Below are 21,233 nucleotides of genomic sequence, written 5' to 3'. Positions count from 1 at the left end.
TTATCATCTGCTTTTTATAATTGGCAAAAACATGGCTCTTTTCCAGTTACTGCTTAATTTCTATGTAATGCATTGCTAAAACTTGCTTGGAAGTATATAAGTAAAACTGCTTTCATAAAAGCTCCAAGGAATGTTGAATCATCTGGAAATGTGCCTCTCCATTTTCTGTCTTCTAAAGTTTTTGATCTCTTTTCCTGAAATCTCTATGGGTATGACCCATTGCAGAAAGATTTTGTAATTCTCTCTGATGATATTAGGGATTTCTTGGTTAGGATCTCTTTAAATGTTGAAGTCATGTTTGTGTGAGAATAACTTTGGGAATAATGTATTAAAGGTCACTGGGGTGAGGGAGAAGAGAACTTACAACATCCATTATATGAGTATTGCATATGGGAACTGGGTGGAAAAGGGATGATTACAAATTATATACCAATAAAAATTACTTATTTAATCAAGGGAACCCGTATTATGTTAACCTATAACAGCTGGTGATTATGTGGAACAGCAGGAGATATGGAGTAAAACGTAGACTCGAATGAATACTCTAGGCCAGGTGTGGTGGTCATGCCTGTAATCTAGCACTTTGAGAGGCAGAGGCAAGAAGGTTGCTTGAGCCCAGGAGATCAAGACCAGCTGGTGCAAGAAGTTCTCCAACTTTCCTAGGTTCTACTTCCTAACGTTGACGAAGCTGAGAACCCCACATGCCCGTTTTCCTTTTCTCTACTACCATTTCACAATCCGTTTTTATTTCAAGAGACGCACTATCATTATGTCCTTTTTAAATGAGGAAACTGACACATATCTCATAGAAATATAATGTAAAAATTATAAAATGGAGATGAAAATACTATCTATAGATTTCAATAAATGAGCTATAAGAATGAGTTAAAAGTAATCATTATTGTAGTGTTGTCATTATTACATGAGTTGCTAAGTATAAATATATGTAAGTTGTGCATATAATAAACGTATATGTTATTAATATTTTTAAAAACATCTCATGACATATAAACATATATGTTATTAATATTTTTAAAAACATTATCTCATGACATATCTATTAACATAAACAATGACTAATATTGATGTTGAACCCTGTCTCATTCTAACAATAAGTGATATCTATAAATACCTATATTAATTTTAAAAATCCATCTCACAGATGAATTTTTTATAAAATTTTACTTTTTATGTTTTATAATGATCAGATTATAATATATTTATGTTGTTTAATAAAAATTATAAGGACAATTCAATCCAGAAAAATATATAAAATAGTATTTTGAGACAGATGTCAGGAAATTTAGATTCCCTTTTGGTTTCTTGCACCTATCTTGAGATTTCAAACCTGCTCTCCCATTTATTGGAAACAGTATTTGTTAGAGGCGTTAAGCAGTAATTACTAACCAACATGACATTTGATGTTGTAGCTAGGATGATCATAAATGCAGCTTTCTGCTAGCTGTCCCAGTGTAATTGTTAATAGAGCCTCTTTTATTCTTTAAAGTCTGTATGTTTGGACAATAAATAATATAGTCACCTTGATTTTAAATGAATACAAGCCACAGGTCATTTTCCAAGGAAGAGGCGCCAACATAGAGAGGACAGCTTTGTCTCTCCTTGACTGCCCCACAGATTAAATTCCAGCTTTGGTTAGAAAGAACCTTTTTTGTTCTTGTTTTTGTTTGGTATACCTCTCTTTCTCTAATTTGCACCCTTCTTCCCCTTTCCTCATGAGTCATGTTCCTTCTTTTTGGTCTCATTTTGCCTTTTTGGAGATATGTTTCATTAGTCTCATAAAAAAATAGCTTTATTCATTAATTCTACATACATAAATATATAGATACCTCAGTGTGTGTAGAATTTACACACACACATATGTATAATTAATATCTTCTTTAGCCTTTTTAATTTTAGTTTTTTTCTTAATTTTCCTTTTCTGCCCCTCTAGTCAGTTTGCTTAATTTTCTTAATTTTTCTTAATTTTCCTTTTCTCCCCCTCTAGTCAGTTATAATGAATGTATCACTTGCCACATCACAACTTCAGGATGAGAATTTTCTCATAAACATTTTCTGATACCCAAACTGTTTCCTCTTTCCATCCAAAAGTCCATCCTGGCGAGACGTGGTGGCTCATCCCGGTAATCCCAGGACTTTGAGAGGCTGAGGCAGGAGAATCACTTAAGCCCAGGAGTTTGAGACCAGCCTAGCAACATAGTGAGACCTCATTTCTACAAAATAATAAAAACATAAATACCCAGGTGTGGTGATCCACACCTGTGGTCCCAGCTACTTGAGAGGCTGAGGTGGGAGGATCTTCTGAGCCCAGGAGGCTGAGGCTGCAGTGAGCTGAGATCACACCACCCACTCCAGCCTGGGCAACAGAGCAAAGCCCTGTCTCAATAAAGAAAATTTAAAAATAATAAAATAATAAAAAATAATAAAATAATAAAAGTCCATCCTAAGCTGAGGAAAGAGAAGTCTGATTGGGTCCTAAGTCTCTTAGGAGGAAACCCTAAATCCACATTTCCTCTTTGCAAGGAGGTGGGGCTGAGAGAGCTAATTCTGCCTCCAGGGCAAAAAGGATTAATGGGTAATACACACATTGCTCAATGGTTCTTGTGAAGCTTGCCCTTTACAAAGAACATCCTTAGCACAGGTGTTTTCAGCAGCAGTGGCTCACACTGTTAGCTATGCCAGAGGGGCCTGGGCTTCTTCCCCCGGAGCCTCTACCTGCCTCTGTCACCAGCAGTGACTAGACTTGGACGTCTCATGCATCTGGCACTTTCTTCTAATCACTGACCCTGATTGCAGAAACCCAACAGCTCTAGCAGTACCCCACCTCACATCTGGCATCCACATCCATGCCTTGTCCGGCTCTAAGTAATCATCCACTTCAAGGCCAGATCAACAAGAGGCACAGGGACTTGGTAGAAATGGCCCCCTGGAGGATGGGTACCTGACCTCTCCCAGGCTGGCACCCCAGTAAACTTCCTCAGTGGCTGGTGAAAGGTGGTATGGGGTTGGGCTGGACACTTACCCCTTCCTTTGCAGAAGCAGTTTGGTAATTTCCAAATTTCTCTTGTCCATAGTTCCCTGAGTCTGTGTCCTGAAGGATCTAGCAGTACTTGACTTCCTCTTTTCAACATTGTGTTGGTGAATTCACTAGACCACTGGATCTTCCAACACAGAGCTTGTGTTCTTGGCTGGAGCAGCTTCGATGAGTGTCTTTCTGAGATCCAGCTCATTCTTTGCCCTCTGGGTTAGCTTGGCCATTGGATCGGGTAATATTTGTTGTCAGGCTGGATAAACTTGTATTCAGGACCAGAGTTTCATCACCTTGCTCAACTTAGCCCAGATACAGAAGACAACACCACAAGCCCAGGCTAGGTCCCACCATCTTGCACAGCCTTCACAGTAGAAATAGACATCTGTGTTGCCTGAATTTTCCAGTTTCTTGAATTGAATTTAATTTTATCAGAATTTTTCCTCAGAGTAGTTCTTTGGCTATATCTCAGAGACGATGTCAAGTAATGCTCTTAGTTTTAGTGATGCAGAATTCATCTTTTAAGTTGTTTAATTTTTTTTTTTTTAAGATGGAGTCTCACTCTTGTCACCCAGGCTGGAGTGCAGTGGCACCATCTTGGCTCACTGTAACCTCCGCTTCCTGGTGTCAAGCGATTCTCCAGCCTCAGCCTCCCCAGTAGCTGGAATTACAGGCATGCACTGTCATGCCTAGCTAATTTTTGTATTTTTAATGGAGACGGGGTTTCACCATGGTGGCCAGGCTGGTCTTGAACTCCTGACTTCAGGTGATCCACCCTCCTTGGCCTCCCAAAGTTCTGGAACTACAAGCGTGAGCCACCATGCCTGGCCAAGTTGTTTAAATTTTAATTTTGATTTCTCGTTTGATTCATGATCCATTTAGAGAAATGCATGCTTTCACTTTCCTTGGATGGACGAGTTTTTGACCGGGGATAGAGTGGCTATCTTTTCTACTTTGGTAGAAATTTATGGTCTAAGAATGTGAAAGCTTTTATGATTTCTACTTCACAGAATTTATGGAGAAATTCTTTGTTGCCTAGTACATAATCAATTTTTACTACTATGTAATGGAATTTTTAAAGACTATGTATTATCTACTTGATGTATAAGCAATACTAATTATGTTATATGTGTTTTCCATATCCTTAATTATATGCTGAATGATTGAAAGGGACATGTCAGAAAGCTTCATTTATAATTTTTTAGTTTTATTGATGGTCATGTATTTCCAGCAGACTTTGAATGATATATTCTTATATGATATCCATTGATAGACAAAGTCATTTTTATGTCTTCTTGGCTGATATCAATATGAATCTTCTTGGCCTTTTGTCAATATGAAATATCCATTTTTGCCAAATTTTGTATTGTTTTTGGTTTTGTTTTGCTTTTGCTGGAATATTTTAGAATGCAATGTTAATATGTAACATTAATCTTTCTGTTTTCATTTTGTTCCTACTTGAATGAGATATCTTTGCCTAGCTCTCTTTCAATCTTTCTTTCTTATTTCCTCTTAAGTGTGTCTTTTGTAAGTGTCATGTAGCTGGATTTTTGTTCTTGTGTTGATTTAAAAATGCATTTATTTTTTAATTTGCCAGGGGAATGTAATCATTTTCCTTTATGGTGATCTATTTTATTGGTTTTTATATTATAATATTTAGAGATTAAATTTACTGCATAATAGAATATCTAAATATTGGCTTAAACAAACAAAAGAGAGATCTGTTAGTAAAGAAAGAAAGAACAAATATTGGACACACACTAGGAGCTCTGCCAGGGTCTGAATTTCATATCTCAGTAGAGAGGCTGAACTACATGCTTGTGAATTTCAGGAGATTTGGGTTCCAACACTCACTCCTCCACTTCCTACTATGTAATCTTGAGTGAGTTAATTTTTCTAAATTGAAGTTAATTCACATAATATGAATATAAAGGAGGTTATAATAACACCCATTAGAGTGTCACAGGGAGAATTCTATCATAATACATGTAAACCACTCAAGGCAGAGTAAGCACTGACCATTGACTGATATTTACATTTCTACTTTATTTTTTTATTACTTTAATTTATTTTTTGGCATCCTCTAATGTGGATAATTTAATTTTAATAGACTGTTATAAGCATTATGTAAATCAAATGCAGAACAAACTATCTGCCCTATATTTCTTTGTGTGGTTTTTATATCTATATACTCCTTTTGCATGAGAATAATTGCCGGCGGATTAAGTAACACTTTCTGAATCTTTAAGAGTCAAAAAATGTTTTTTTCCTGACTTTGAATTCTTGGCTTGCAATCTGTTTTCCCTAAAACCCTGTAAAAGCTGCTCCAGTGTTTTCTAGAACTTAGGGCCACATGCCAGGTACAAAGCTATTGTCTAGCAGCTCCCAATGTAGTGTCTCTCCTCTGTTTTATGAGGTGGGGCCGGAACTCAGTATGTCTCTTCTGTAAACTTGCTCCTAGACTCTGCCAATAGGGAGTACGAGATGAGGCAGGAAGCCTAGAGGTCAGAAAGAGAACTGTTTGTTGCTTCCTTGTTTTGTATCTGTTCCTTTCAGTCTCACCTAGTCAATAATAGATTTGTAGACCAGTTGTTGTACTCAGTTCTTGTTTACATTTTTTTTTTCCAACACTGCCAGGAGCAGCTCACAGTGTCTCTGCGGAGGCACAATTAGCGTCTGTGCCAGGATCCTTCCTCTTAAGTCTTGAGGAGTAAGCTCTGATATTTTTTATCTTGTCCAAATTCCTATCTAAGGGATCTGGGGAGTCATGCCCTACAAACCATAAATTCTCATCAGATTGGTTTTATTTAACACTAAATATTGTGACTTAACTTTCCACTCTGACTGGCATAATACTATGCCAGAAGAAGAAAGTCAAAATATTTTACCCCAAAACATGTTTCTTTGCCATATATTGAAACAGCCTTGCCTTTGCTGTCCTTTATGGGGGAATATGTGCCTCTGTAAATAATCTCTGTTAACATAGCTAGATCTTTTTATTCCAGGCCCTCCCAATCCTAAAGAGATTAACTAAGAGTCTAGCACCTTTTAAAGATCTGGATAGGAAACATTTGTCATGTATTGTCTCTAAGGGCAGCTACCATAAGACTTCAAAGAACCCTGGTCTCCACAATCTTTTACCTTAACCAGAACATTTCTATCAATCCCAGGTCTTTAGACAAAACAACCAATTGTTAACCAGAAAATGTTTAAATTTATCTATAGCTTGGAAGCCCACCCCACCACTACTCTGAGTCCTGCCTTTCTGGACCAAACCAATGTATTTCTTAAATGTATTTGATTGATGTCCCATGCCTCCCTAAAATGTTTGAAACCAAGCTGCATGCTGACCACCTTGGGCACATGTTCTCAGGACCTCCTGACAGCTGGGTCATGGGCCATGGTCATTCATATTTGGTTCAGAATAAATCTCTCCAAATATTTTACAGAGTTTGACTCTTTCCATCAAAAGTCTGAATCCCAACCCCATAGAGCACCTCTTTTAAACTACTAAATCTTGAGAATTCCAGCCTCTTTCTTGTTGTTCCCCCAGCCACTGGGGTGCAGAAGCTCCGAAGCTCACCGTTATTTATGCCCAAATTCCTCTTCTTGCCTTTCTGCTACTCCAATTCTACTTAATACGTTTTTAAAATTCAATTCTCTTAAAATGAATGGCATGATTTCTGCTTTCCCTGCTGGATCCCGATTGATAACAGATTAGAAAGGAGAACTACAAAGTCAGTCTTATTTTCGCTATGATGTGGCTATGTGTGTGTCTTCTTTCAATGTTTTCTCCCTGACAAGCCTTAGTGGGCCTTTTCAATCTAGACTCAGTACAATTTTCAGTTCAGGGAATCACGTTTTGCTTTTTTCTTTAGCTTTTTTTTTTTTGGTAAAAGTGTTTGTCTTATTCTTTTAGAATGCCCATTATAGTTGTTTGTCTTGCATATACCCTGCTCTTTTCATTATAATTTTTATCTTGGATTTTTTGCTTGGTGGTCTTAGAGAATTCCTTTATCCTAGTTCACGTTCATCAGTACTCATTCTGCTATTCAGTACCTGTATTGAGATTTTAATTTTGTCAATCACATTCCCTCCTGCCCCAAGAACTCTCTTACTCAATTATTGTTCTTTCTGATTGTAGGCTGCATTTATTTTATCAGTATTATAGCCTCTCAAATCTCACTAGAAACTCTAATTGTAATTTTAAAATGTTGAATCTTAACAGATTCTGAGTTAATACTTTCTGAAAGTCATTCTGTGTACTTTCTTTGCCTGATCCTCCTGTTTTCCTATATTTCTCATAAAAAGGCACTTTTCCATGGTAAGCTCATATTCCCAAAGGTTTAGCGTACTCAGGGTGACCTTTTAGACTGCACTGGATTTCATCTCTTATCTGAAGACCCCCAAAACTATCCACTAGCTAAATGGATTTTTAGATCCTGTTGTGAAAATCAAAGTCACAGGTTTCTATGTGTTTTCTCATAAAGAAAAGAATGGGGAATAAGGCTGGGGCCAGCAACTCTACAGGCAAGGCTCTGTCTGGATGAGGTCTCCACTCTTTTAGTTACTTTTTCTTTGAGTTCTTTCTAATGTGCCTCCTAGAAAAATGACTGTTGCTACTAGCCAAGAGCTTCCTCCTCTGGGACTACTAAGCCTCAGAGTGTCTCCTCTTGGTCACTTTTGGCTGAATGGCCCCATCTCCAATCCATGGCCTCTATGGCTCAGGTACAGGGCTTTCTACCCATCTCTGAATAGCCATCTCTTCCAGATTTTGCTCCTCCCATCCAAGAAAAATGTACAGCTCTTCTCAGAATTATTTCTCATTTCTACCCGGACCACTGAATAGTGTCCGTTGGGCGACGTGGCAGAGCCCTGACATCAGAAAGTAATCATCTTGAGAGTTGGTCAGAATGACTGACAACACTATAGGTTTGAGAAAGGAAAGTGTTATTGGAATGAAGGAAAACTGCAGTAGAGCTCAGCAAGTTGCTTCAGCAAAACAGGACTGAGTGTGCCAAGATGGACTTTTCCTTAGGGGTATCTCTGGACCTTAAAGCAGGAGCTTAAGGGTGATTTGGACCATATTAGCCACATAGGTCATAATAAACGATTACATTTGTAGATGTTGTGGGCCCTGATGTCAACAAGGGTTGCACAATGAGTTTCAACCCGCCTGCATTCTGGAGATGTATAGACATTCTGGTTACTTATAAATTAGGGGGAAAGAAACCTGGAACCAGATGCCTGATTTAGATAATAGGAAAGTCCAATGACTTCTAAATTCCTCAGGTAAAGAGTTTTGTCTCTGGATGGTGTGCTTGCTGGGCACCAGGTGACCTTTTCTCTTTTTAGTGTCCACAAAGCTGTCTGCTCTCAGTGCCTTCTTTTGGTTATAATATACATTTTGCTGTCTGCTCCCTGTGATTTCTAGATAATATTCTTTGGGTTTGTGGTATGCAGTTCTTAATTTTGATAATTTTTTTCTTTTTAAATTTACTTACGTGTTTTTGTTCATTTCCATGGTTTAGGGGGGTTGTAAACATATGGCGTGTGTGCCATCATCTTTCCAGAAATCTGTCAATATATGATTTTTGCATGAACCTTTTATGGGATTTCATGAGAGAAACAATGTACATAATCATATGTAAAGAAAAGCAAAGTATTTCACTAAAATTAGTAATTACCAATATGCTGCTATTAAAAGATGTTAGAAGTGGAGATGTATGTGTGTGTGTGTTTATATCTCCACTCCCAACATCTTTTCTGAGCTTCAGATCACACTTGTAAATGAATAGCTGCATGAGACCCTCAAACTTAGTACTATCTTCATCAACACTTAACCTAGATTTTTAAAATGTAACTTACAATAAGAGCTGAGACCCCGCCCCTACCACTTACAAAGCAGTTGAAAGAAAACCAGTTGAAACTCCCAGCCTCTTACCCAATCACATGTAAACTAGGGTGAATTAAAAATAGAAAAGCATTTTTGGAAGAAGCTTTGCTGTTGCAGAAATACGGGGGTGCTTTCCTCTCATCTCAAACTTAGGACAGGAAGCTGAAGAGGGACCACTCAGAAATCTCAATTTGCCTCCTTTGGAACTTGGGGAGCATGGAGGACAGGTCTGTGGCTCCTTTGTGGCTCACTGTTGGGCTTGCTGCTTTGTGTCAGATGAGTTGCCACCCAGGGCATAATCTGTCCCTTCCAGTGTTTGTTGGAGCAAAGAAACTTTAAGAGTTTCCATGGGCCTGACATGGATCACATGGGAGAGACTTCTATAACCAGATGAATGGGGAATCTGGGAGGATAAGGGTTCCAGCAGAAAACAAAAGAGAGAGAACAGTTGCAGTGAAAGAACACGCTTCACCAAAATCAAGGGAACCAAAAATGGAATGCTCAGCCACTAACTGTCAAAAAGACTGTCTTCCCTCTTCCGCTTCCCTTTGCATTTCTCCCCTTTATTTTGCTTCCCTTTATTTTCATAGCATTTAGCTTCTAACATTTCAGATAATTTGCATATTAATTATCTTCATTTGTCATCCTGGCTGTGGAGGGCAGGGATCTTTGCATATATTGCTCACTGATAAACAGAAGAGTAGTTGGGTCATAAGAGGAGCTAGAGAAATATTTCTGGAATTTGAATATGAATTAAGTTGGAATCTCCAAAGAGCAATGAGACCACCCATGAAAGTAAACATTAAAGATCTTTCATACCCAGAGAGCCCCAGGGTGTGGGCATCATTATCTAATACTAGTCCAGCAAGACAGTTTCTTGTCTTATCTCCCCTTTCTATTCCCTCCCCACATGGAGCTACAATTCTGGAGAGGTTAGAGGTAGCCTAGTCAGCAGAAACTAAGAATAAAAACCTAAAAATAGTTAATAGAGGTGAAACTGAGTCCTTTCCTAATACACCTAGGCCACCCAAGGAACATCTGAGCTAAAATAAAGAGATTTGGCTGGGCACAGTGGCTCACACCTGTAATCCAAGCACTTTGGGAGGCTGAGGTAGGCAGATCATGAGGTCAAGAGATCATCCCAGCCAACATGGTGAAACCCTGTCTCTATTAAAAATCCAAAAATTAGCTGGGCATGGGGTGGTGCACATCTGTAGTCCCAGCTACTTGGGAGGCTGAGGAAAGGGAATCACTTGGACCCAGGAGACGGAGGTTGCAGTGAGCTGAGATTATGCCACTGCACTCCAGCCTGGGGATAGAGTAAGACTCCATGTCAAAATAAATACGTAAATATAAACAAACAAATAAATAAAAGATTTAATCATAAATAAAATTCAGAGTTTCATTGTTAGAATTACACTCAACTAAACATGTTCAAAAGCTGGATGGTTTGGAAACTATAAATAACTGGAGGAATGCTAAATTACCTAAAATTAACCTGAAATGTCACAAAGGCTGCAATAGATTTTATCCAAACACATCCAGGGCTTTGAATGGACAGTTTCTAATTGCATTCCCCAAGTTCCCCCTGTTTTACAGACCAGAGGCATTGGCATGGTAAAATCTCACCTTCTTCTCACTTGTAGCATTTTCCCTACTGTGAAAATTCTGGCTATCCTTTAGGGAGCACATGTCTGGAATTATTTCTTCTATCATATCACCAACAATTCAAATCTAGGGTCTATTTCCAATAGCTCCTTATTTTCTAGCATGTTATAAATTGCATAATGCCTATTAAGCACTTAATAGATGTTTGATGGGTGAATACATGATAGGACATCTTGAGATCAAAGATTAAAAGTCTCTAGAAACAGAAAGAACAAACTCTGTATTCTGAAATGTGTGTGCTAGTTAAAATTTGGTAAGTAAAATGGGTACATGTTCATTTTTTTTCATACTCAGAAAAGGTCCAATCAAGTTTTCTTGAATGGATAAATGGATGAATTATTGAATGCTAACATAAGTGATATGTGAATAAATGGCTGCATGTACATAGGTTCAACAAAAAGAGACACATACGTTTATTGATTTATTTAATGTCAATGAAATAGATTTAGACATTTGTCCCTGTTTTTCATTTTCAGATGATCCTTGTCTTTGTACTAAGCATCGGGTCTCTTATGATCTATTTAATCAATTCTACTGAGTGAGTACAATGTCCAGTCATGCTTGTCTGCTGTATCTGTATGTTGCTCGGCTAATTTATAATTTTCTCCTCAGGAATAATGCTTAACATACTTTCACACACACACATGCATGCACACATACATGCTCATAAAAAAGAATGATGTGTTTAGCTTCCTCCACTAAGCACTAAGCTCAGCTCTGCACAATATACAAGAGTTTCCTTATATCCTGTCACCTTCCACTGCTAGGGATCAGGGTGTTGTGCACCCCCCACCCCTGATTTGCTCTGGAGTCCCTGGAGTGCCAGCCTTCAGCTTTCTTTCCCTCACTCAGGCCACTCATGAGGGTTTCAGGTGCCTTTGGTTTCCTTAGGTGCTGGAGTAGAAACTCTATTGTAGTTTCAGGGTTTCTCATAGGTTTCAAGCAACTTTGGATGATACTGAGAAAGGAAAATGCCAGCCCTCACCTGTGACAAAGAAGCAAATTGTTGACTGCTGTCCTCTGAAAGCATTCCCTTTGTATTTCTCAGTTAGGGCAGATATTTTGGACAAAGTCCAATCTAATCTGAATTCCATGTCAATCACCTGGGAATTATATTGGATTTCTAGCTAAAATGGAATCGGGATTGCAAGGCCACAAAAACCAGGCAACTATAGAGAACCTAGGGAAACTGGTTGTTTGCACTATACATTCCTAAGAGATATTTTAGGAGATTTTCTTTGAATTTGGTTCAAATCAATCCATTTGACCTAGAGTATTTCTGTATCAGAAGAGAACAAATGTCGAAATATCCTGACCAGATAGATGTTCTTGCAAACCAAGAAGAGCCCCATAATCTCTCTGGCTCTGAATCCCCATTGTTAAAATGGAAATAAAATCCATACATCCTATGAAAGAAATTGTGGGTAATTTTCCTGTTATTTCCAGCTCCATGGGCAGTCCGCTGGTTTTGTTCATGCATTCCTCTACTCCCAAGAGAAAAGCAATTTCCTTGAGATCTGAACTTAAGTGTCTGGAATCATGGTGAATAATGAAAAATTTTCCTATTCTTTTCCTTTAGTTAGTCTTATATAGACAGTACTTTTAAAATGTTCATCTTTGCAAACTGTCCTTATTTCTTTTCCAGCCCTGTTAGAAGCTGTTCGTCATACGAAGACAAAACCATCCCTATTGATTTGGCTTTCAATGCTTTCTTTAGTTTCTATTTTGGATTGAGAGTAAGTACCTATCAAAAGTGGGAGTAAAATCCAAACACCACAGGCACAACATTCAGAGAACTAACTGTGCCTCAGTTGATCCTACACGCTGCCCGAGTTTTCAAACTCTAAAGATAGATGGTCTGTGCCCTAACTTGTTAAATATATACTGAGACCTAAAAACTCTCTCTCCTGCACTTGAAACAATAAACCAGGTTAAAACTTTCAACAAAAAATGAAAATGGAGCTGAAAAACACAACACGAGAACTTCGCAAATCACAGACAAGTTTCAATAGCCGAATTGACCAAGCAGAAGGAAGGATATCAGAGATTGAAGATCAACTCAATGAAATAAAATGAGAAGGCAAGATTAGAGAAAAAAGAGTAAAAAGAAATGAAAAAAGTCTCCAAGAAATATAGGACTATGTGAAAAGACCTAATCTACGTTTGATAGGTGTACATGAATGTGACGGAGAGAATGAATCCAAGCTGGAAACCACTCTTCAGGATATTATCCAGGAAAACTTCCCCAACATAGCAAGGCAGGCCAATATTCAAATCCAGGAAATACAGAGAACACCACAAAGAGATTCCTCAAGAAAAGTAACCCCAAGGAACATAAATAGCAGATTCACCAGGGTTGAAATGAAGGGAAAAATGCTAAGGACAGCCAGAGAGAAAGGTGGGGGTACCCAGAGAGGGAAGCCCATCAAACTCACAGCAGATCTCTCAGTAGAAATCCTACAAGCTAGAAGAGAGTGGAGACCAATATTCAACATCCTTAAAGAAAATAACTTTCAACCCAGAATTTCATATCCAGCCAAACTAAGCTTCACAAGCGAAGAAGAAATAAAATCCTTTACGAACAAGCAATTGCTCAGAGATTTCATCACCACCAGGACTGCCCTTCAAGAGCTCCTGAAAGAAGCACAAAATATAGAAAGGAACAACCAGTACCTGCCACTCCAAAATGTACCAAATGGTAAAGAGCATGGACACAGTGAAGAAACTACATCAACTAATGGGCAAAACAACCAGATAGCATCCAAATGGCAGGATCAAATTCACACATAATAATATTAACCTTAAATGTAAATGGGCTAAACGCCCCAATCAAAAGACACAGATTGGCAAATTGGAACACATGGACACAGTGAGGGGAGCACTATACACGGGGGTCTGTTGTGGGGGAGTGGGGGGGACAGTGGGGGGGTGGGGAGTTGGGGAGGGATAGCATGGGGAGAAATGCCAGATATGGGTGAAGGGGAGGAAGGCAGCAAATCACACTGCCACGTATGCACCTATGCAACAACCTTGCATGTTTTTCACATGTACCCCAAAACCTAAAATGCAATAAAAAAAAAAAAAAGTCAAAACCCATTGGTGTGTTATATCCAGGAAACCCACCTCACATGCCAGGACACACATAGACTCAAAATAAAGGGATGGAGGAAGATTTACCAAGCAAATTGAGAGCAAAAAAAAAAGGAGTTGCAATCCTTGTCTCTGATAAAATAGACTCTAAACCAACAAAGATCAAAAGAGACAAGGGCATTACATAATGGTAAAAGGAACAATACAACAAGAAGAGCTAACTATCCTAAATATATACACACCCAATACAGGAGCACCCAGATACATTCAGCAAGTTCTTAACAACCTACAAGGAGACTTAGACTCCCACACAATAATAGTGAGAGACTTTAACATTCCACTATCAATATTAGATGGATCAACGAGACAGAAAACTAACAAGCATATCCAGGACTTGAACTCAGATCTGGACCAAGAAAACCTGACAGACATTTACAGAACTCTGTACCCCAAATCCACAGAATATACATTCTTATCAGCACCACATCACACCTACTCTAAAACTGACCACATAATTGGAAGTAAATCACTAATCAGCAAATGCAAAAAAACGGAAATCATAACAAACAGTCTCAGATGGCAGTAAAATCAAATTAGAACTCAGGATTAAGAAACTAACTCAGAACCACACAACATCATGGAAACTGAACAACTGGCTCTTGAATGTTGACTGGATAAACAATGAAATGAAGGCAGAAATAAAGATGTTCTTCAAAACCAATGAGAACAAAGACACAATGTACCAGAATCTCTGGGACACATTTAAAGCAGTGTCTAGAGGAAAATTTATAGCAATAAATGCCCACATGAGAAGCAAAGAAAGATCTAAAACCAACACCCTATCATCAAAATTGAAAAAGCTAGAGGAGCAAGATCAAAAGAACTCAAAAGCTAGCAGAAGACAAGAAATAACTAAGATCAGAGCAGAACTGAAGGAGATAGAGACACAAAAAACACTTCAAAAAATTAGTAAATCCAGGAGCTGGTTTTAGACAGACCACTAGTCATATTAATAATAAAAAGAGAGAAGAATCAAATAGATACAATAAAAAACGATAAAGGGGATATTACCACAGATACCACAGAAATATAAATTACAATCAGAGACTACTACAAACAACTCTCTGCACATAAACAAGTAAAACTGGAAGAAATGGATAAATTCTTGGACACTTGCACCCTCCCAAGCCTAAACCAGGAAGAAGTCAAAACCCTGAATAGACCAATAACAAGGTCTGAAGTCGAGGCAGCAATTAAGAGCCTACCACCCAAAAAAAGCACAGGTCCAGATGCGTTCACAGCCGAATTCTACCAGACATACAAAAAGGAGCTGGTACCACTCCTTCTGAAACTATTTCAAACAATTCAAAAAGAGGGAATCTTTCCCAGATCATTTTATAAGACCAACATCATCCTGATACCAAAACCCAGCAGAGACTCAACAAGAAAAGAAAATTTCAGGCCAATGTCCATGATGAACAGAGAGGCAAAAATCTTCAATAAAATACTGGCAGACCGATAACAACAGCACATCAAAAAGCTTATCCATCATGATCAAGTAGGCTTCATCCTGAGGATGCAAGGCTGGTTCAACATACGCAAGTCTATAAACATAATCCACCACATAAACAGAACCAAAGACAAAAACCACATGATTATCTCAATAGATGCAGAGAAGAACTTCGAAAAATTCAACAGCCCTTTCTGCTAAAAACTCTCAATAAACTAGGTATCAACGGAATGTATCTCAAAACAGTAAAAGCTATTTAAAACAAACCCACTGCCGATATCATACTGAACGGGCAAAAACTGGAAGCATTCCCTTTGAAATCTGGCACTAAACAAGGATGCCCTCTCTCACCACTCCTATTCAATATAGTATTGGAAGCTCTAGCCAGAGCAATCAGGCAAGAAAAAGAAATAAAGAGTATTCAATTAGGAAAGGAGGAAGTCAAATTGTCTCTATTTGAAGTTGACATGATTGTATATTTAGAAGACCCCATCGTCTCAGCCCAAAATCTCCTGAAACTGATAAGCAACTTCAGCAAAGTCTCAGGATACAAAATCAATGTGCAGAAATCACAAGCATTACTATACACCAATAACAGACTTAAAGAGATCCAAATCAAGAATGAACTGCCATTCGCAACTGCTACAAAGAGAACAAAATACCTAGTAATACAGCTAACAAAGGATATAAAGGACCTCTTCAAGGAGAACTACAAACCACTGCTCAGGACACAAACAGATGGAATAACATTCCATGCTCGTGGTTAGGAAGAATCAACAATGTGAAAATGGCCATACTGTCCAAAGTAATTTACAGATTCAATGCTATACCCATCAAGCTTCCTATGACCTTCTTCACAGAACTGGAAAAAACCATCTTAAACTTCATATGGAACCAAAAGAGAGCCCGCATAGCCAAGTCAATTCTAAGCAAAAGGAACAAAGCTAGAGGCATCACGCTACCTGACTTCAAACTGTACAACAAGGCAGCAGTAATAAAAAACCGCATGGTACTGGTACAAAACAGAGATATAGGTCAATGGAACAGAACAGAGACCTTGGAGGCAAAGCTACACATCTACAACCATCTGATCTTTGACAAACTTGACAAAAACAAGCAATGGGGAAAGGATTCCCTGTTTAATAAATGGTGTTGGGAAAACCGGCTAGTCCTGTGCAGAAAATAGAAACTGGACCCCTTCTTGACACCTTACACTAAAATTAACTCCAGATGGATTAAAGACTTAAACATGAAACCTAACACCATAAAAACCTTAGAGGAAAACCTAGGCAAAACCATTCAGGACATAGGCATAGGCAAGGACTTTGTGACTAAAACACCAAAAGCATTGGCAACAGAAGCCAAAGTAGACAAATGGGATCTAATTAAACTCCAGGGCTTCTTCACAGCAAAAGAAACAATCATTAGAGTGAACCAGCAACCAACGGAATGGGAAAAAATTTTTGCAATCTGTCCAACTGACAAAGGACTAATATCCAGAATCTACGAAGAACTAAAACAGATTTACAAGAAAAAAACAAACAAACCCTTTCAAAAGTGGGCAAAAGATATGAACAGACACTTTTCAAAAGAAGACATATATGAGGCCAACAAATATATGAAAAAATGCTCATCATCACTGGTCATTAGAGAAATGCAGATCAAAACCAAATTGAGATACCATCTCATGACAGTTAGAATGGCACTCATTAAAAAATCTGGAGACAACAGATGCTGGAGAGGATGTGGAGAAATAGGAACTTTTACACTGTTGGTAGGAGTGTAAATTAGTTCATCCACTGTGGAAGACAGTGTGGCAATTCCTCAAGGACCTAGAAATAGAAATTCCATTTGACCCAGCAATCCCATTACTGGGTATGTATCCAAAGGATTATAAATTGTTCTGTTATAAAGACACAAGCACACGTATGTTCATTGTGGCACTGTTTACAATAGCAAAGACCTGGAACATTCCAAATGTCCATTAATGATAGACTAGACAAGGAAAATGTGGCACATATACACCATGGAATACTATGCAGTCACAAAAAATGATGAGTTTGTGTCCTTTATAGGGGCATGGATAAACCTGGAAACCAAAATTCTCAGCAAACTGACACAAGAACAGAAAATCAAACACTGAATGTTCTCACTCATAGGTGGGTGTTGAACAATGAGAACACATGGATACAGGGAGGGGAGCATCACACACTGGGGTCTGTTGGGGGGCACTAGGAAAGGGACAGTGGGGCACAGGGAGTTGGGGAGGAATAACATGGGGAGAAATGCCAGATATAGGGGACGGGGATGGAGGCAGCAAACCACATTGCCATGTATGTGCAACAATCCTGCATGTTCTGCACATGTACCCCAGAACCTAAAGTGCAATAACATATTTTATATATATATATATATATATATATATATGTAAATGAAAATGATTCTTTTGTTAAATGCCATCATCATGTTGCCATGACCTCCTTACTGGATTCCCGTCTTTACTAATAATGACAAGCTAGCATAACTTAGTACCAAGTCTCTGGAGATGTCCTTGGTTCTTCCTGTGGCATACATGCAACATAAATATGGAAAACAATTTTGTATCTTTGTTTTATTTTGTTACACTCATTTATGAAATATTTATCTCATTCTAGAAGCATTTATTAAGACCTGTTCTAGATCTAGATTTCAATGTCATTATTCATTCCATGTTTGTGGGAGACTGTGTGTATATAAAATATACACATACATGTATGTATATATAGGCATGCTATATATAAAAACATTTTTTTTTTAAGAAAGGGTCTTGCTTTGTCACCTAGGCTAGAGTACAGTAGCATGTTCTCGGCTCACTGCAACCTCTACCTCCCAGATTCAAGTGGTTCTCCTGCTTCAGCCTGCTGGGTGGCTGGGATGACAGGCACCTGCGATTACAGGCACCTGCAACTGCGTCCAGCTAATTTTTGTATTTTTGGTAGAGACAAGGTTTTGCCGTGTTGTTCAGGCTGGTTTCAAACTCCTGACCTCAAGCTATCAGCCTGCCTTGGCCTGCCAAAGCATCTGCATAGCATATAAATATTTGTGTCTGTATATATGTAAAATAGGAGATCGGGGCTCCAGTTGATAAGTGAAATGTAGCTGGATAATGGCATCTCTTGTGTTCTCTTTTAAATTCTTAAGGGTAATAAAATTTGTGTTATTCTGTTTCCGTTTCATAGTTTATGGCAGCTGATGACAAGATCAAGTTCTGGCTGGAGGTGAATTCGATCGTAGACATCTTTACTATCCCGCCAACCTTTATTTCTTATTATTTGAAGAGCAATTGGCTAGGTATGTGTGCTGTGGGAATTGGGAGCAATATCTATGAAAAAATAAAAACTCAGCATTCATTTATAAGTATCTATTTTTCATTTTTCCTTAATGCCTGACTGTCATTTTAAAAACTTCTCACCTTAATAGTATGGTTTTGTAACACACTTGCAGAAACCATTTTTTTACTTCAACACTTAGCAGTGCAGCAGGCACACAGTAGGTGTTCAATAGTTGTTGATGGAATTGGCTGCATTTGTAATGTGAGACGCAAGCCTCCAACATCCCATTCCCCTCATAGCACCTTTATGCTGGGATCCCACAGGAACAGGGGGAGATGAAAATCCTCCCTTTGTCTTTAAAAGCTAGTCATCATCTCCATATGTGCTATGACATTTTAATTGTTTAATTAGGTGTTTTGTCTTTAAAGCGGATGTGTTGACAGTGCATGAATATTATGTAGCTTTTATCAGTTTCACGTAATTTTATATTATAATTTATTATCTATAAACTAAATATGAATTCTATTCCTTGCTAATATTATCATGCCACCTAAAGAAAAACATCGTACAAACATTGTGAAGCATCTCATAGAGATTGTATAGTCAGGAGTTTAAGTGGTTAAGGGTAAATCTGCTCTCCATTCTAAAGAAGAGTTAAATAGAGTAAAATGAATAGTCTCTGTAATATGTGAGGCATGCTTCTACATGCTTGATATAGATGCAACAACTCTGTGAGGTTGTACTATTGTAATAGCACCATTCTACATTTTACATTCCCATCTTACAGATAAGGAACTAGAGAAGTCAAGGGGATTGCCTTAGGTTACAACAGTGTCAGGGCTAGTATTTGAACTACAGGTTATGCTGTTAAACCTATAACATGAGAATAAATTTGGAACATATCAGGGAGAAAAAGAATGCAAGCAATTCCAATGGCGTTATAAGGTAGGCTCCCTCTGGGGTGACCCTCTGGTTTTGGCAGCTTTCTTCTTTCCATTGGTTTGTAGGTTTAAGGTTCCTAAGAGCATTGCGGCTGCTAGAACTCCCTAGAATCTTGCAAATTCTACGAGCCACCAAGACCAGGTAAGTAGTCCTGATCAAAGTACTGCTCACATACTAGTTTGGATTAGAAAATGAATGTATTAACTGGACCTTAAACTCAATACATGTCTTATCAGAATTTCAGTGCAAAGATCATGAAATTTCTCAGCTGCCAAGATAATATTTGTTCACATTCTCCCATTATATTACATCTTACATTAGCTGAAAACTTTGCAATCACTTCAAAGAACTGGTTTAGTCTTTGTTTTGTAAAGCTATGGTATATAAGTTTATTTAGGTTTTAATTCTAGGTCCCTCCACCAAAAAAAAAAAAAAAGGCAAAGCAATTCAGAGGCATTGGTTCTACATATTTGACTCATGTGTCTCCTGGCTAGGTTAAAAAAAAAAAAAAGAAACAATTCTTCAAGCTTTGGAGTATAACACAATTCCTCAAAGCATAATTTACCCAGTAGCAGCAGTGAACTATTGCTTACGGAAAAATAGCCACCTAAGTATTTCCAGACAACAACAAGAACGTAATCCAAACTACCTTTGAGCATCAATACTTGTAAAATTTTCAGCCGTTTGGTCTGTCCCACTCAAAATCTCCATACCTTGACAGTAAAATTAGAAGCATCAAATATTAGAGGCCATGTGGATTTCACTGCTACGTGTTTATGAATTATGGTGAAGCTGAAGGAGAAAAGACTGTTCCTGTGTGACAGGTGGTCCTGCCTGAAAACCATAGAGATCTTAGCTAAACTCTAGGGCTCTACTTAGCTGACAAGGGCTCCTCTAGTCCTTCTTCTCTAACAGACCCTGTTATCAGTTCAGCAGTCTGAGTGACTTTACATTTTTGTGTTCTGCTCAGAATTTTGTTTTGCAAATCTGCTCCCTGGATTTCTACTCCTTAGACTCCTGGCATAATGCATTGTATATTATTATGTTGGACAATGTAACAATCTCTATGATCCACATGTAGTATATTTTTAAAAGTGATGTGAGGCCAGTGGCTATCACAGCAAAATTTGAATTTTTCAAACAAGCATATGGGACTAGGCGAGTTTCAGAGCTGTGTTTCTCAACCTCTAATGTGTATATGAATCAGGCAAAGAATCTTGTAATGAATGCAGACTGGGAGATCGGTGTAGTGCCTTGGATGCCACATTTCAGATATATTCTCTGGTAACACCATTCATTCTGGTCCATGAGCCACACTTTGTGTAGCAACGTCTTAGTGAATGAGGTGTTTATGTTGTTCTGGACTCTGTTAGACCCAACCGCTCTTTGTCTTTCTTCCTCTAGTGACTCAGTGAAGTTTTCCAAACTGTTGTCAGTAACTCTCAGTACCTGGTTCACAGCGGCAGGATTCATTCACCTGGTAAGCATCTCATCATAATCCCTGGTGGTGTCTGTTGTTACCAGCATCCTTTTATTGAAAAATGGAAGGAAACCTGCTGAGCCTCTGTCTCCATCACCGTAAGCCAGTAAGAGGTGTGTCTTTTTACTTCCCATTATCAGGTTTTCTTTACCTCATATTCTCACAAATATGCATCTCCTACAATCAAGGTATCTCTGTTCCCTCTTCCAACTTTCAAAACCTACTCTTAGGGAAAGACCTAGTAAGCTCCAAAGGTATCAGCAATAGGTAAAATGTAGCACTATATCTTC

At 38.3% G+C, this 21,233-nt stretch overlaps 1 protein-coding gene across 1 annotated transcript in view; it reads left to right on the top strand.

Annotated features, from left to right (window-relative positions):
- Window positions 1-21,233, top strand: part of KCNU1 (potassium calcium-activated channel subfamily U member 1) — a 132,217-nt gene that overhangs the window by 4,114 nt on the left and 106,870 nt on the right. Inside the window, exons 3-7 of the mRNA XM_064368685.1 lie at window positions 11,087-11,148; window positions 12,256-12,346; window positions 18,429-18,540; window positions 19,529-19,604; window positions 20,868-20,943. Coding sequence (XP_064224755.1) covers window positions 11,087-11,148; window positions 12,256-12,346; window positions 18,429-18,540; window positions 19,529-19,604; window positions 20,868-20,943 — 417 coding nt within the window. The remainder of the gene's footprint in view (window positions 1-11,086; window positions 11,149-12,255; window positions 12,347-18,428; window positions 18,541-19,528; window positions 19,605-20,867; window positions 20,944-21,233) is intronic.

This window comes from Aotus nancymaae, unplaced genomic scaffold (genome assembly GCF_030222135.1).
Source record: "Aotus nancymaae isolate 86718 unplaced genomic scaffold, 86718_ANA_hifiasm-v0.15.2.pri h1tg000079l, whole genome shotgun sequence".
In the NCBI taxonomy this organism is placed as follows: Eukaryota; Metazoa; Chordata; class Mammalia; order Primates; family Aotidae; genus Aotus; species Aotus nancymaae.
This window is presented reverse-complemented; position numbering and strand designations above follow the sequence as displayed.